At 41.4% G+C, this 17584-nt stretch overlaps 1 protein-coding gene across 1 annotated transcript in view; it reads right to left on the minus strand.

Annotated features, from left to right (window-relative positions):
• The window catches only part of FCHSD2 (FCH and double SH3 domains 2), a 300658-nt gene extending 283776 nt beyond the window's left edge, over positions 1-16882 (minus strand). The window contains exons 1-2 of the mRNA XM_024131614.3: positions 16173-16882; positions 14278-14375 (exon numbers count right to left, since the gene is read on the minus strand). Coding sequence (XP_023987382.1) covers positions 14278-14375; positions 16173-16193 — 119 coding nt within the window. The 5' untranslated portion in view covers positions 16194-16882. The remainder of the gene's footprint in view (positions 1-14277; positions 14376-16172) is intronic.
• Between the last annotated feature and the right edge of the window lie 702 nt (positions 16883-17584).

Here is a 17584-nt window from a genome sequence, read left to right on the forward strand (position 1 = left end):
GGCACGAACCCGCGTCCCCTGCATCAGCAGGCGGATTCTCAACTACTGCGCCACCAGGGAAGCCCCAGAGAACACTCTTAATTCGAAAAGGTACATGCACCTCAGTGTTCACAGCAGCACTATTTACAATAGCTAAGTCATGAAAACAACCTAAATGTCCATCAGTAGATGAATGGATAAAGAAGATGTGGCATATAAATACAATGGAATATTACTCAGCCATAAAAAAGTATGAAATAATGCCATTTGCAGCAACATGGATGGACCTGGAGATTATCATACTAAGTGAAGTAAGTCAGACGGAGAAAGACAAATATCATATGATATCAGTTATATGTGGACTCTAAAAAATGATATGAATGAACTTTTTTTAAAATTAATTAATTTATTTATTATTTTTGGCTGTGTTGGGTTTTTGTTTCTGTGCAAGGGCTTTCTCTAGTTGCGGCGAGCGGGGGCCACTCTTCATCGCGGTGCGTGGGCCTCTCACTATGGCGGCCTCTCCTGTTGTGGAGCACAGGCTCCAGACACGCAGGCTCAGTAGCTGTGCCTCACGGGCCCAGCTGCTCCGCAGCATGTGGGATCTTCCCAGACCAGGGCTCGAACCCGTGTCCCCTGCATTGGTAGGCAGATTCTCAACCACTGCGCCACCAGGGAAGTCCCTGAATGAACTTATTTACAAAACAGAAACAGACTCACAGACATAGAAAACAGAGTTACCAAAGGGGAAGCGGGGGGCAGTGGGAGGGATAAAATAGGAGTGTAACAGATACACACTACTATATATAAAATAGATAAACAATAAGGTCCTATTGTATAGCACAGGGAACTACATTCAATATTCAATATCCTGTAATAACCTGTAATGGAAAAGAATCTGAAAAGCATACACACACATGTGTGTGTGTGTACATATATGTAACTGAATCACTTTGCTGTACACCAGAAACTAACACACCATTGTAAAATCCAACTACACTTAGATTTAAAAAAAAAAAACTGTCAAGCCAGAAATCATTACCCAGCAATTATACCCTCAAAATGAAGACTAAATAATGAAATTTTCACATAAAACAAAACTGTCACCAGCAGACCTGAACTTCAAGATACACTAAATGGAAATTCAAATCAAAACCACAATGAGATATCACATCACACTTGTTAGAATGGCTGTCATCAAAAAGACAAGAGATAACAAGTGTTGGTAAGGATGTGGAGAAAAGGGAACCCTTATGGACTGTTGGTGGGAATGTAAATTTGTATAGTTACTGTGGAAAACAGTGTGGAGGGGGCTTCCCTGGTGGCACAGTGGTTGAGAATCCGCCTGCCGATGCAGGGGACACGGGTTCATGCCCCGGTCCAGGAAGATCCCACATTCCGCGGAGCGGCTGGGGCCGTGAGCCATGGCCGCTGAGCCTGTGCGTCCGGAGCCTGTGCTCCGCAACGGGAGAGGCCACAACAATGAGAGGCCCGCGTACCACAAAAAACAAAATAAAACAAAACAAAACAAAAAAACAGTGTGGAGGTTCCTCAAAAAATTAAAAGTAGAACTACCAAATGATCCAGCAATTCTACTTCTGGATATGTATCTGAAGGAAACAAAATCACTATCTTGAAGAGAAGCCTGCACCTTCATGTTCACTGCAGAATTACTGACAATAGCCAAGATATGGAAACAACCTAAGTGTCTGTCAACAAATTAATGGATAAAGAATCATGGTGTGTATATATATATATATATATATATATATATATATATATATATATATACATACACATATATATATACATACACATATATATATATACACACACACACACGAATGACATATGAATTATATATACATATGTATATATATGAATGACACATATACAATGGAATATTATTGAGCCATGAGAAAGAAGGAAATCCTGCCATTTGCAAGAACATGGATGGAAGTTGAGGGCATTATGCTAAGAGAAATAAGTCAGACAGAGAAAGACAAATACTGTATGATCTCACTTATATGTGGAATCTAAAAAAGCCAAACGCACAGAAACAGAGTGTAGAATGGTAGTTGCCAGGGGCTGGGGGATGGGGGAAATGGGGCGATGTTCATCAAAGTATACAAACTTTCATTATAGGAAAAGTTCTGGGATCCTAATGTACAGCCTGGTGATTATAGTTAACAGTACTATTTTGGATACTTGAAAGTTTCTAAGAGAGTAGATCTTAAATGTTCTCACCACAAAAAAGAAATGGTAATTATGTGATGTGATGGAGGTATTAAGTAAGCTACTATGGTAATCATTTCACAGTACATGTGTATCAAATCAACACATCTACACCTTAAACTTACACAATGTTACATGTCAATTATATCTCAGTAAAGCTGAAAAAATTATAAGGAAAAAAAAAAGATATGCTAAAGGAAGTTCTCCAGGATGAAAGGAAATGATTCAAGATATAAACTCAAATCCCCAGAAAAGAATGGAAAGCACTGAAAAAGGTAAATATCTGGGTAAATACAAAAGACTTTTAGAACTTTTGCCTTTTCCCTCTTAATTTACTTACAAACCATATATCAGTTTAAAAAAAAATTGTAACATTGTCTTGTGGGGTTTATAATGTATGTAGATATACTACAAATAATCACTTTAGCATTAAGGAAAGAAGGGTAGATATGGACCTAGATGGATATAACACTTCTACGATTTATCTGAAGTGGTAAAATATTAACTGCACATAGACAGTAAATAATTAAGGATGTATATTGTAATCACCAGGGCAGCCACAAAAAATAATAATGCAAAGAAATATAGCTAAAAAGCCAACAGATCCAGATACATATGTTAGAAAAACATGAGAACTGTCATTCTTTTTTTTTTTTTTTTTTTTTTTTTTTTCGGTATGCGGGCTTCTCACTGTTGTGGCCTCTCCCTTTGCGGAGCACAGGCTCCAGACGCACAGGCTCAGCGGCCATGGCTCACGGGCCCAGCCGCTCTGCGGCATGTGGGATCTTGGACACACAGGCTTTCAGTTGAAACCCCAAAACTCAACACTCATTAAAGAAAGATGACACAATCGAAACTTCCTATAATGTGTCATCCACAATGTCCAAATAATCAAAAATTATTAGATATTCAAATAAGCAGGAAATGTGACTCATAATCGGGGGGAAGGCACCGCAACAAAGAGTAGACCCCGCTCGCTGCAACTAGAGAAAAGCCCGTGCGCAGCAACAAAGACCCAATGCAGCCATAAATAAATTAATTAATTTTTTAAAAATTATCCAATCTGAAGAACAGATTATTATCAAACAGTTTAACACACGTGTAACTGGAGTCCAAAAAGGAAAGAGAGAATGGGGCAGAAAGAAATATTTGAAGAAATAATAGCCCCAAATTTCCCAGGTTTGTTGAAAAACATCACCTATGGATCCAAAAAGTTAAATGAATCCCCAAGAAAAATAATTACAAAGGTACTTACATTAGTCACATCACATTCAAACTGCAGAAAACCAATAAAAAGGAGGAAAAAAGCTATCAGAAAGGGAGGGGAGGAGCACATTAGATAGAAGAGGACAAGACAAGTATATAAATAATAACTAACTTCTAATCGGAAACAATGAAGCCAGAGGATAATGGAGTGACCAACTGTCAATCCAGAATTCTATATCCAGCAAAAATTATCTTCCAAAAATGAGGGTGAAATAAAGACACTTTCAGATAAGTGAAAGCTAAGAGAACTGTCACCAGCAGAATTGCACTAGAAATGCTGAAGGAAGTTCTTCAGCCGAAACGGAAATGATACCAGATGGAAACTCAAACCTATGTATTGGTCTCAAGAAGGGAAGAGTCAAAATTGGTAAATATAAAAGTTTTTTTCCTTCTCTTAATCTGTTTAAAAGATAACTGTGTTTAAAGCAAAACTAACATTGTACTATGAGGTTTATAAAGTATGCAGCACAAAGTCTGGGATGGAGTAATTAGAACTGGACTGTTTTAAGTGTCTTATGTGGCATGGTATAGTATTAACTCAAGGTATACAATGTGTGATTAAAGATGTATGGTGTAACACCTAAAACAACCACTTGAAAAACAGAAAGATATAGCTAAAAATGCAAGAGAAGCAAATGGAATACCAAAAATATTCAATTAGATCAATATAGCTGAGAAAACTAGTATATAAAATACCTCTAGAGTAAAACAGATGAAAGAATTCCCCATGGAGAAAGTTGGCTAATAATGCAAAATACATTTTACCATAGAAACAATATGTTAAATGATGACTTTGATATAAAACCTTTGAATAAAGTTAACTAAAATAAAATTTGAGCCTGGACACCAATCTAACCACCCAATATGTTTGCTTGTTTGGAGACAAAACAATCCCACCACACACAAAGAAAAGAACATAGTAATACACAGAGCCTGTTTCCCCAACTCTGAACAACAACCAGCTTGAGACCAATCATTTTATGAAGTTTGTGAATCAGGTATTCTTAATACTTGGTATATATTGGAAATAAACTGTAAAGTCTATTAATGATGAAAATAACTTCACTAAAAACTAACTAAAAGCCAAAAATGACATTTTAGCATCAACTAATATAAATTCTTATAGTATGTTATCTTTAACAGACAAGCAATAAAATATTCACCAATACTGAACCATTTAATTTTAGTTTTAAGAGTAGATAATATTCACATAGTTCCAAATTCAAAACTTACCAAAAAGGGTATACAATAAAAAGTCTCTGCCTCTCGCCCCTTTCTCCAGCCACCAATGGGGGGAAAACAAATAACACTAAAATATAATCAAGGGATATACATTCCCAGTTGTTTCCTGTGGGATCACAGACATGGTAACACTTTACATAACACCAGAAATAACATTTTCTTTTTGAATTGGGATTATTTCAAAGTTCACAAAACAGAAAACATCTGGATGACAAGACACTCATACATGAATGCCAAAAAGGAGATCAAATGGAATGTTAAAGCATGACCAAGGAATACTGTGAGGAAACAATAAAATGAAATAAAAATATCAGCTAAGATTCTATTAAGTTAGTCCTGACCAACACATGACAGGAAATCTGCAGCAATGGAACAAACTAGAGAGTTGCGTTTCTGTGCCTAGTTCCCAAATTAGTCACTGAAGAGCCAACAGCACAAACCAGACTTACTAACTCCTGCTTATGCATCAGATCATTCCTGAAGACTGACACCAACAAAACAGACAGCATCTGTGGGATTCAAATGAACATTCGAAGAATTTACAAAGAAAAACATCAACTTATCACCACAGGCCTCCTCAGGTAAAAGGCTTCATTCTCTATACTTTCATGACTGAATTGCCAATCCTCAATTTCTAGGAGTAATTCTAGCTCTTATTTGTCCTTCCCTGCTTTCAGTTTAGCCGCTTTACTACTTATTAACGCTTTCACCTGAGAAGTAAAAGGAGTTCAGCAAAAATGAAACTACCTGGAGGGCCCTTAGACCACGATTTCCCCAAATTATCAGAAAACCAAAAGTGGCAAGATATTTAACCACTCCTGTATTCTTAACAGGAGAATCCTAAGAGGCCACTGGCCTACTGGCCCATTACCTATGGTAAATACAAAAACCTACTCCCGACCTAAGACACTGAACTTAAAAGCAGTTGAAAGGAGGGGATACAAATGGTTTCTAAGGAGTCTCTTATTCCCAATCTGCTTGGGACAACTGGAATTCTAGCTATACCTTTCATAATCTAAAGTCAACACATTTTTTTACACCTTTATGGGAAACACTAGGAGTAAATTAGAAATGGGTCCCTGTGGCAAACAGGGCAAACAGTAACATGGAAAAGCCATATTACTGCAACCAATACCTATTTCTTACTGGCAAAGACCACCTCTCCAAGAAGGTAATCACATTCCCAGCCTCCTTTGCAGCTAGGCTGCAGGGGCATATGAAGCAAACTCAGCCAATGAGATACAAGGGAAAGTCTTCTGGGATAATTTCTGGTAGAAACTGTCTTCCCTAGTAGAAGGAAAGGAGGGAAGGTAAAGAGGGAAATTTTGCATGAGGAGAAATTGCACTTCCTTTCTCTTTTTCCACCTAATGTTGTATGAGAATAGCATGCTTGGAACTGTATATGCCATCCAGCAATCATAAGGAGAATCATTATCAATACACAGAAAGATGGAAGGTACCTAAGGCTGCTGAACTTAGTGAAGAAAATTCTTTGGTATTACTTGAACAGTTTATCTTTGAGGTTCATTACATTTTTTAACTCACAGGTTAACTCTTTACAGGATGAGTAAGTCAAAGACCATAATTTCTGAACTGATGTTCTCAATTACTTAACAAAATTACAGTCCACATGCATTTGCTGAGCACCTACTATGTTCCACACACTATGCAAGAAAGCTTTTATGTGCATTACTTTAATTATCAAAATAGCCCCATAAGGTATTATAATTATCATTATTTTACAGATAAGAAACATGAGGCTCACAAAAGTTTAAGTAACTTGTGGTAACTTGTGGCCAAATTCACATAATTAATAAAGATTAACAACTAGGATTCGTACCCAGGTTGTATATCTCTAAGCTGGTACTCATTCCAGTAGCTGTGATCAGCTACCCTACAACTCAGATCATCTCACCATCTCTCATATGTATATACTTGGGTGTGGCTAAAAAGACCAGATCAAGGAAAAGTGCACATAAAAATTCTTCAATACTTCTGTTCTTAACCCAACTGGTGGGTAACTTTCATTATTACTCCTTAGTTTAATTCCATATGGCTCTGTTTAAAAAATTCTCCCTCTCATGATTTACATCAAGTTCTAATTTGAAAGAATACTGGATTGAGAAACAATGATTGCTGAATGAATGAAAAAGACCAGGGTCCAGCACCTGACCTGCTACTTCCAATTTTCATCATATCTAAAACTCCACTGACTGCAAGTCACATTACGTTCCACTAAGAAAAAATGCTGCCATTTAAATTGATACAATACCCTATCACTTACTGATACAATTTTTATTTATATTTATTAAAAGAGCTCTTTTAAACTTCGTTAGATTTTTTAAAAATATTTATTTATTTATTTGGCTGCGCCAGGTCTTCGTTGCAACATGCTGGATCTTTTAGTTGTAGTATGCGAGATCTTTAGCTGTGGCATGCGGGATCTAGTTCCCTGACCAGGGATCAAACCCGGGCCCCCTGCATTGGGAGCATGGAGTCTTAGCCACTGGACCAACAGGGAAGTCCCCATTAATTAGATTTTTAGCATGTATTACTCTTGTGCACAATTTTTAAAAGGTAAATGAAATAAATTGGTGCATAAACTGGTCACACTCAGGCTCAAACTCTTCTGAATCACTTTTCTGAATCAGTCATCACTGTTTTTCCACTCAGTATCATCCTCTGTGCCATCAAAAGCCTGGGTGGGGGGCTTCCCTGGTGGCACAGTGGTTAAGAATCCACCTGCCAATGCAGGGGACACAGGTTCAAGCCCTGGTCCAGGAAGATCCCACATGCCGCAGAGCAACTAAACCGTGTGCCACAGCTACTGAGTCTGCACTCTAGGGCCCACGAGCCACAACTACTGAGCCCACATGCCACAACTACTGAAGCCCTCGTGCCTAGAGCCCAAGCTCTGCGATAAGAGAAGCCACTGCAACGAGAAGCCCGTGCACCGCGACGAAGAGTAGCCCCGCTCGCCGCAACTAGAGAAAGCTGTGCACAGCAATGAAGACCGAATGCGGCCAAAAATAATAAATAAAAAATAAATTTATTTTACAAAAGCCTGGGTGATCCAACATTTGTATTCAAACCATTATCTCTGGGATTTTCTTCCAAGCCTGCTGCTAACTACTCTGCAAGTTCTATGCACGAAGAGACAAGGACAAACACATCACAACCAAAAGCAACTGTAAGATGTATCTGGATTTCAGAAATATAAGAATGTAAAGAAAATGTGCTTCTTAGAATTAATAAAACACAATAACTTATTTTGTTACCTTGTGTAAGACAACATCCTATAGCTACCAATGGTGAATATCTACCATGCTTGGCATTTCACCTATCTCATTTAACTTTAACAGAAAAGCAAAAAGGTAAGCATTAACCTTGTTTTACATACATGAAATATGAGGCTCAGAGAACCTTAGTAACTTGTCCTAGATTATCCAGCATTAGTGACAGAGCTGGGTTTCAATCTCTGGTCTATCTTCGAAGTCCTTATTCTTTTCACCACTTCAGTGTTTCTCAAAATTTAGGGCACATAAGAATTACCTCAGGTGATTCTTCCACAGAGTGGGAAAAATACTGCAAATACTGCATATATTTGCAAATCATATAGCTGATAAGATAAATCTTTAAAGAACTTTTACAACTCAATAAGAAAAAGACAAATAACCCAATTTAAAAATGGGCAAAGGATTTGAATAGACATTTCTCCAAAGAAGATATGCAAATAGCCGTTAAGCACATGAAAAAATGCTCAACTTCATAAGCTATTAGGGAAATGCAAATCAAAGCCACAATGTGATACCACTTCACACCTACTAGAACGGCTATAATCAAAAGACAGACAATAACAAACACTGGTAAAAATGTTTAGAAACTGGAACCTTCATACATTATAGCTAGCAGGAATATAAAATGGTACAGTCACTTTGGAAAACAGTTTGAAAATTTCCTCAGAAAGTTAAACATATCATTACCATATGACCCAACAATTCCACTACTAGGTATATACCTAAGATAAATGAAAACATAAGTCCACAGAAAAATTTGCTCAAAGGAACATGATTCATAATAGCAAAGAAGTCCATCAACTGAGGAACAGATTAATAAAATGTAGTATATCCATACAGTGGAATATTATTCTGCAATAAAAAAGGAATAAAGTATTGATGCTATAACATGGATGAAAGTTGAAAACATTATGCTAAGTAAAAGCCAGTCACCAAAGACCACATTTTGTATGATTCCATTTATAAAGATTCTGCTTCTACAGAGAGCAAAAGTAATAATTGCTTAAGGCTGGAGAAGGTGATGGGAAGTGACTGTTAATAGGTAGTTTCCTGTAGGAGGGACAAAAATGTTCTAAAGTTAAAATATCGTTATGGTTATACAACCCTATGAATATACAAAAAACTTTAAATGGGTTAATTGCATGGCAAGTGAATTAGATCTCAATAAACCTGTTTTTTTTTTTTGTTTTTTTTTTTTTGTGGTATGCGGGCCTCCCTCTGCCGCGGCCCCTCCCTAGCGTTGCAGAGCACAGGCTCCGGACGTGCAGGCCCAGCGGCCATGGCTCACGGGCCCAGCCGCTCCGCGGCACGTGGGATCCTCCCAGACCGGGGCGCGAATCCGGCCCCCCCGCATCGGCAGGCGGACGCGCAACCACTGCGCCACCAGGGAAGCCCAATAAACCTGTTTTTAAAAAAATCTTCTAGACCAGATTACCTCTAAGTTTCCCTTTCAGACATAAAGGTGTCTGAGACAACGAAAAAAAGTCTCAGAGCTTCCATCAACAGACTTCAGAATCCAATCCCCAGTGACTCCCATGAACCTACAGTTTAGAGAAGGCAACGTATAGCATAGCAATTCCTCACTTGAGGTCACCAGACCTCCAGATGTCTGCAAGGAAAGGACAAGTGCTTCTTGAGCCAGGTTAAATTTTTCAGAATATCTGTGAGAAACCACACATACCCTCAACCTACTCTGAGGTAAAGTTTAAGTATCTTTGCCTTTGGCTGGACTCATGTTACTAGTTTTAAAATACTGACTCAAAGCTGACTGACAGCTCAGTATATGAAAAGTGAAAAATAAAACAAAAAACGTACTTTTTGATATGCAAAATGTTTCCAAAAATGGGAGCCATGATGAGTTCCTTGTTTAGAAGCTTGGGAAAGTACACTAGTCTAGAAATTAGGAGAAATAACTGAAGAGTCCACCTCAATATGATTCACTTCCTATCAACTGTCTCGGTTTCCATTTTCATCCATAAAATCAGCAAACATCACAGTATCCACCTGACTCTAAAATTCTATGACTTTTCAATATTATATAATGACCTAAAAATGTCTGCTAAGAAGGTAATTCTTTATATTCTGCATCCCTGCAAAGAACTTTCTTTACTGACTCGAGTTAGCACATCATAAGAATAAACAAGAAATACATTATATTAATAAACAACACACAGGCTCTAGTATTTAGAAACTTATTTATAAGTGGCCCTAGAAAGCAAAGAGAGAATAAAAAATAATAAACTAAAAAGTAAGTAAAGTGTGCTAGTCTACTGCTGACAGCAAAAGTCAACAGGAAACACTTCAGTATAAAAATCTCCCCAAAGCATGGAAATGTCCCTGATTAACAACAAATGAGTTATCTTTCCTTCTCATACTTTACTCCAACACACCAGCTTCTACATGCACCCCTGGAACTCAGATGAACTGAAGAAAGGGAAGAGAGCAAAGGAAAAAAACTATATCATAACTGATCTCCTTTCAAAATTCCAGAAGATGAGAAGGGGGGAGGGGAGTAGGAACTAGCCATAACCCAGAATAAAATTTTCTTATTTACAGCTTAATGTGTTGTGGCCTTTTTTTTTTTTTTTAACTTTTTTTAAAGTCAGAAAATTTCTCTCTGCTTACTTACTTCTTTATGTCAAGAATAAAAGGTATTTGCACTTTGGGGGGTGAATTCATACTAATTTAAATTGAGCATAACATTAGTGAGAAGGAGAGCTATTTGTGGGATTTTGGGGAGGAAGGTGGTGAGAGCCTCAAAAAAGGAAAAGCAGGCAAGATCCTTTACAACATAATACATATAAAAATCTAAGTTCAGAGATTTCTAATGAATTTTTTAAAAGGTCATTCCACTTGCTAAGACAAATCAACAAAGCCAGACCACTTCCTCCTCAAGCAATTAAAGTTATAAGTATTGAGAGTAGAAAATTTTCAATTTCCAATTCAGTATTACCATTGGGGGGAAAAACAGCAAATCAGAAACCTAAACTCATGTTTTAGGAGGTAATACAGTATTCTGCTCACAGCTATATAGGAATGAAGGGATTCATCCCATTTATTTAATACAAAGAAAAACACACTGGGGCTTCCCTGGTGGCGCAGTGGTTGAGAGTCCGCCTGCCGATGCAGGGGACACGGGTTTGTGCCCCGGTCCGGGAAGATCCCACGTGCCGCGTAGCGGCTGGGCCCGTGAGCCAGGGCCGCTGAGGCTGCGCGTCCAGAGCCTGTGCTCCGCAACGGGAGAGGCCACAACACACAACAGCGAAGGTCCGCGTACCGCAAAAAAAAAAAAAAAAAAAAACTCACTCAGACACAGATAAGCTGCCTTTAAATATAACCAGTTACATTCATTTAACAATTCTGCCAGCTGTTTACAAAGGGTACAAATATACAAAAATGAATAAGACTTAGCCTCTGACTTCAAGGAATTCACATGAGGGGGGAAGACAGAAGCATGTACAAAATCAAAATTCTTTGAGATCACAGAGAAGATCAAACTTGCAAACTTAGTGGTAACCAGAATTTGCAGGTGAAAATTAGGAGGGCACAAAGACATGAATGTGGATAACACAATTAGATAACCAGAAGTCCTAAGTGGCCAGGGCAGGGGTAATAAGGAGAAAGGATATGCATGGGCATGAAATGGTAATAACTAAGCCAGGAAATGAAGCTTGTAGCTTGTACCTAGGTTGCAAAGGGCCACACATGCTATGACAAAGTGTTTGGTCTTTATCCAGAAGACCACAGAGAACCTGATACATAATAAACAATGTTATTAGAGGGACTTCCCTGGTGGTGCGGTGGTTAAGAATCTGCCTGCCGGGTGGGAGGGAGAGAGATACAAGAGGGAAGAGATGTGGGGACATATGTATATGTATAACTGATTCACTTTGTTATAAAGCAGAAACTGGCACACCATTGTAAAGCAATTATACTCTAATAAAGATGTTAAAAAAAAAAAAAAAAGAATCTGCCTGCCAGTGCAGGGGACACGTTTAAGCACGTTTAAGGAAGATCCCACATGCCATGGAGCAACTAAGCCCATGCACCACAACTACTGAGCCTGCGCTCTAGAGCCCATGAGCCACAACTACTGAGCCCACACGCCACAACTACTGAAGCCCACGTGCCTAGAGCCCGTGCTCCACAACAAGAGAAGCCCGCGCACCGCAAAGAGTAGCCCCTGCTCACCACAACTAGAGAAAGCCCATGCACAGCAATGAAGACCCAACGCAGCCAAAAATAATAATAATAAATTTTTTTAAAAAAGAAAATAAATAAACAATTATTAGAAAGTTAACTGGTAACAAAGTGGAAAACAGATTTAAAAGGAGAGATTGGAGGTGGAAGATATGAGAACACTACAGTAATAATTAGGATATTACCGCAACAATGCTAGTGAAATGTGATGAAGTCAGAAATAATACAAACAACTAAACAGTAGCAACAGGAGCAACAATCTACATCAACTTAGCAGTGATGTGTCCATATAGCTGACCATAAGTCAAGGTACAAGCAACAGGGGAAACAGAGAATATTCAAACAAGCGGTCTTTTGAATATAATCAAAAGGACTTAATGACTACTGGCTATCCATACCCCACAGAGGATCTTTACTTACAAACGAATTTTGCTTTCCTAAACTACTAAAATATAAAATACCTTCGTTCACTGAATAGATGTTAAAAGCTTAATTCGTGGGCTTCCTTAGTGGCGCAGTGGTTGAGAATCTGCCTGCCAATGCAGGGGACACAGGTTCGAGCCCTGGTCTGGGAAGATCCCACATGCCACGGAGCAACTGGGCCCGTGAGCCACAATTACTGAGCCTGCGCGTCTGGAGCCTGCGCTCCACAATGAGAGGCCGCGATAGTGAGGTCCGCGCACCGCGATGAAGAGTGGACCCCACTTGCCACAACTAGAGAAAGCCCTCGCACAGAAACGAAGACCCAACACAGCCATAAATTAATTAATTAATTAATTTTAAAAATAAATAAATAAAATTTAAAATAAATAAATTTAAAAAGCTTAATTCGTAACCATATGAAAAGTTTCAGGTGTCTTGCACAGGAATTATTTAAGTCTAAAAATTTCCCTGTGTCCACAAGAAAAACAAAGAAACAAATACAGAATTAAAATAGAGTAGTTTTCACCTGAAACTAACACAACATTGTTAATCACCTATACGCCAATATAAAATAAAAAGTTAAAAAAAAAAATAAGAGTAGTTTTCAGTCAGAAAACAATGATCTTGGTATATCCAAGTTTGGATGAGTCTAAATTAATATGCCTTAGTTAGAAACCCTGAAAAGATACGTAAATAGTAGAAATATTAATTTAATTTAGTATCTAAATTAAATATGGGGGGGAAAGGAACTCTAAGTAAAAATCTTTGGGCTACAAACAATTCAGCTATCCAAACACATATAATTTTATTATAATAACATATAGTTAATATTTTTCATGAAACCAACATGAGGTTGTGCACCACAGGAAAAAATAAGTAACTGATGAGGCTTAGAGACCCAATTCCAATTTAATAAATGTATTAATAAAGGAAAATAATTGCAGCAACTCTGTTTCAACATGCAAATCATTTTCCTTTACAAAAATGTTTGTTGAACTGTCAGTTTGTATTACAGGATTGTTAAAACAGTGGTGTTTCTTTCAATAAAATGAGTCATGATTACCTCTATAAAGAAAGACATTGACTTTCACAAGGCTGGCAAGATGTCTTATCTTTTAAATTCAAAGCTATCTTGAATAGGGATACAAGTAACTTTAATGATAAAATATGATAAACACATTTCCCACTAAATTTAATGTTCAAAGACAAAGTTATATTTATCATGTTGTAATAATCATCTGAGATTGACTGGCTCACCCCCAGATATTAACCATTAACCATGCGTCAGTTTAAAATTCCACGTGAAATCGTAGGTCAATAAATGTAGAAAGGTCAATTTAGCAGAAAAATTATTTAAATAAGAATTTCTATTTCAGTGATTATAATCTGACTGATAAACTTGTAAGAACCTTGTTTTTTCATAATAGTATGTGTAGGTTATAGGTTTCTCCACTAAAGGAAAAAAAGTTTGTATTGTGTTAATTCCAGTTATAATTTCTAGCTGAGTCAAAGCTCTAACAGCCTTAAAGCAGGAAATCCAAAAGGAAATTCCATCATCAGTTCCTGGGGCTTGGTAACGCAAAGGTTGTTTGAAATAGAGATACAGAAGTTCTCAAACTATTTACTATAACCTTACCTCATATCTTCAAGCAAATCACATTCTGCTTGATGTTTGGCTTGAAGTTTTGTCATCTGCTCAACTTGAATGTTTTTCAGTTCTTGTGTAACTTTCACCTAAAATATACCATATATTTGTGAGGCCTTACTGCAACTTTAACAACAAAAAAATTACTTAAGGAAATTACGAAATACTTGTCAGAATATATAACTCTTACTTGCCTCTCCCCTGAGGACCATAAACCCATTATTAGCCACATAATTTTGTTTACTGCAGATAATTAATGAAAAAACTAGCTAAAACAACCTGAAGCAGAGGCTAAATGAAAGTACACGAGTATAAAAATTACAGATTAAAGAGGTGCAAAATAAACTGCCAGTCATTTCATTTCATGTCCAAGCTCAATACATATCCAGATCTTTAGAAGAGTCTGTCTTCTATTTCTTCCAAAAAGGATACAAAGACATTAAAGCATCAGGAGAGGTGAGCAGAGTGTAGATGGGAGAAGTGGGCATAAGAATGCCTAATATCTCATGACCGAAACTTACACAGTCATGAAATTATATGCATGAATCAACTATATAAATTATTCCATAATGGCTACGAGAAGCACACACTCAGGATGATGCCCTCGACTTGCTGGACAGCACATCAAATCACAATCTCTTTCTCACAAAGGAGAAAGCAAAAGTGACCTTCCAGCATATGCAGTGCTTTTAAGCCACCACAGCAAGCCGGTCCCCGTGGCGTTTCCACTTCAAACAGCTAGAACAGTATACGCAAACCGGCCAGCACCTCGCCCGCCAGGCCGGGATCCAGGTTACAGTGGGCCTGGAACCCCCATCGCCGAAGCAGGGCTACCGGAAGGTTAAGTGTACGTGTGTGAAAGAAAAAGACTCACTTAACCGGAGAACCCGGGTTAAGAAAAAGAAAAAAGAGGGCGCAGACACGAATGAGTTAGGCATTCATTCAGCAAATGTTTGCCCACAAGGGGAGGATAGAACAGCCTCCTCCACCCAGAGGAGACACTCAGTAACCATCTGCAGGACTGAAAAGACAAGGACACAGCCTCAGTCCCTGGGAAAACTCGGAGGACACTGAAACAGTTCTGGAAGGGCGAAGCGGGGAAGCTGCTGACAAGCCCGGAGCACCCGTCACTCCGTCACTCCCACCCAAAGCCCAGATCACGGCTCACAAGCCAGGCACGGCCCGGTTCTCGCTCTCCTGGGGACAGAACCACCACCTTCCTCGCCCCCTAGTCGGAGGGGTGGGGCAGGAATGGGGAAGAGAAAGGACCGTTCAATGCTTAATTTCTCGTTTTCCCTTGGGGTGGGGGTGACTATTGCGACTTCTCTTCGGTCGCCCCGTGGGAAAAGCGGGCCAAACATTAAGGCTAGGCTGGAAACAAATTCCCTGTAAATTTGCCAATGGGGGAGGGTGGCGACAAGCGGGCGGAGGGCTCAAACCTGGTGCAGACTAAACAATCACACAAGCAAAAGGCTCTGCAAGCTGCAGGGGCTCCCCCGCCTCCCCTCGGTGCAGCCCCGAGAAAGCACTTTGCAGAGAGCAGCACTGCCATGCGCGCTCGCTCGCTCTCTCTCTCTCTCTCTCTCTCTCACACACACACACACACACACACACACACGCGCGCACACCCGAAACTCTTATGAAATGTCTGGGGATGGGGGGGTCTACCGCGCGGTGGAGGAGACGAGCCCTGGCCGCCCCTCCGACGCGAAGGCACCAAACACGCGCGCCCCCCGCCAGGAGCCGGCGGCAACTCAGTGACAAGCCCGAGACGACGGCGGTCACGGCCCCTTGCGCAAAGGGGGAGGGGGCGCAGTGGTCGCCCCAGCCGCGTTCCTTGTACGCATCCCCCCCAAAACCTCAAAGACCCCCAGCTGCATTCTCACCTTCCTCGGCGGCGGCTGCATGATGCTGAAGGGACATCAATCTTCCTCCGACGGCGGCGTAAGTGAGGAGGGGAGGAGGAGGGCCAAGAGGAGAAGGCCGCCCAGAGAGCGGGCGTGTGCTTGTGTGTGTAAGGAGAGCCTGAGAACGAGGACTCGCCCCGGAGGGAGCAAGGCCGGCGGATGGCAGGACAACCCGGGTCCGAGGGTATGAAGAGAAGGAGGAGAAGCGCCGAGAAGGCCTGGGCTCAGGCGGCCCTGGGGGTGTGTGAGGCAAGGAGGCGGAGACCGCGAGGGGGCGGGGGCCCGGGTGCGGGGGCGCAGGCTCTCCCACCTCGCCGAGCGGCTCTCGAGGAGCACCCCCGTCGTCCGGTTCCCTGCCCGCCGCGGCTATCCACCCGCCGCCGATTCCGCGGCTCCTCAGACGCGGCCCCCCCCGCCCCCACTCAGGCAGCCTGGCCCTCGCTGGGCCCAACACCCCCGCCCGGCCGGGGGAGGTGGAAGGCGGCGCCGCACTCTCCGCTTGGGTTCCTCCACTCAGGCCGCGGGAATTTCCGGCCCCAACGCGTGGCGCAGCGCCCCGCTCCGGCGGCGGAGGGAATAGTTTAGGCCAGAGCTGGGTTCGAGGGGCCGGCTCTGGCTGCAGGGAGGGAGCGTGGCCGCTGCGCGGAGCTCCGTATCGCGGCGGTGGACAGGAGGAGCTAACGGATCGGTCGGCGAATGAGGGGGTAAAAATGCTACCGCAGCACGAAAATTCCCCCCGTTCTCTCCGAGAATGGCACGTTCCAAACGCCTCCTGTTGTCCCTCCCCCACAGTGGGAGCCAGCTGGGGGCTTCCCGCGCGCTTTCCCGCCAGCCGCGGCGCGCGTCCCCGGTTGGGGGCGCGCACGTGGGCGGGAGAGGGCTTTGCGCCGACGCACGCGCATAAGGCGCCCCCGCCTCCTGCCGGAGTGTGTGTGTGTGTGTGTCTGTGTGTGTGTGTCTGTGTGTGTGTGTGTGTGTGTGTGAGATAATGGGGGGGACAGCATGTCTGTGGCAGGAGGAGAGTCCCGTTTTTTGCTTCTCGGTCCTCCAACACCCCTCTCCCCTCGGGCGGATGATAGCCTGGCCGGTCTAGGCACCAAGGAGCGAGCGTGGACAAGTCCTTTCGCAGCGGCCGAGGGTGCCTGGCTTGGGGGAGGGCGTCTAGTTGCCCTACAAAGAAAAAATCGGTTCCCTGCTACAGGGCGTCCACGTCAAAGAGTGTGGACTGCGTGCTAGAGGACCATGAGGTTGTTAAGGCCAGGATCCCCATTTCACAAATGGGAGGCAGAGGAGTGGAGACCTCATGAAGGTTACACAGCAGGACTAGAATATATGGGTAACTAAGTGTTCTCTGGGTTATAGAGAAACAGGTGCCGATGACAATCATGAGG

This window comes from Physeter macrocephalus, chromosome 16, assembly GCF_002837175.3.
Source record: "Physeter macrocephalus isolate SW-GA chromosome 16, ASM283717v5, whole genome shotgun sequence".
Lineage (NCBI taxonomy): Eukaryota > Metazoa > Chordata > Mammalia > Artiodactyla > Physeteridae > Physeter > Physeter macrocephalus.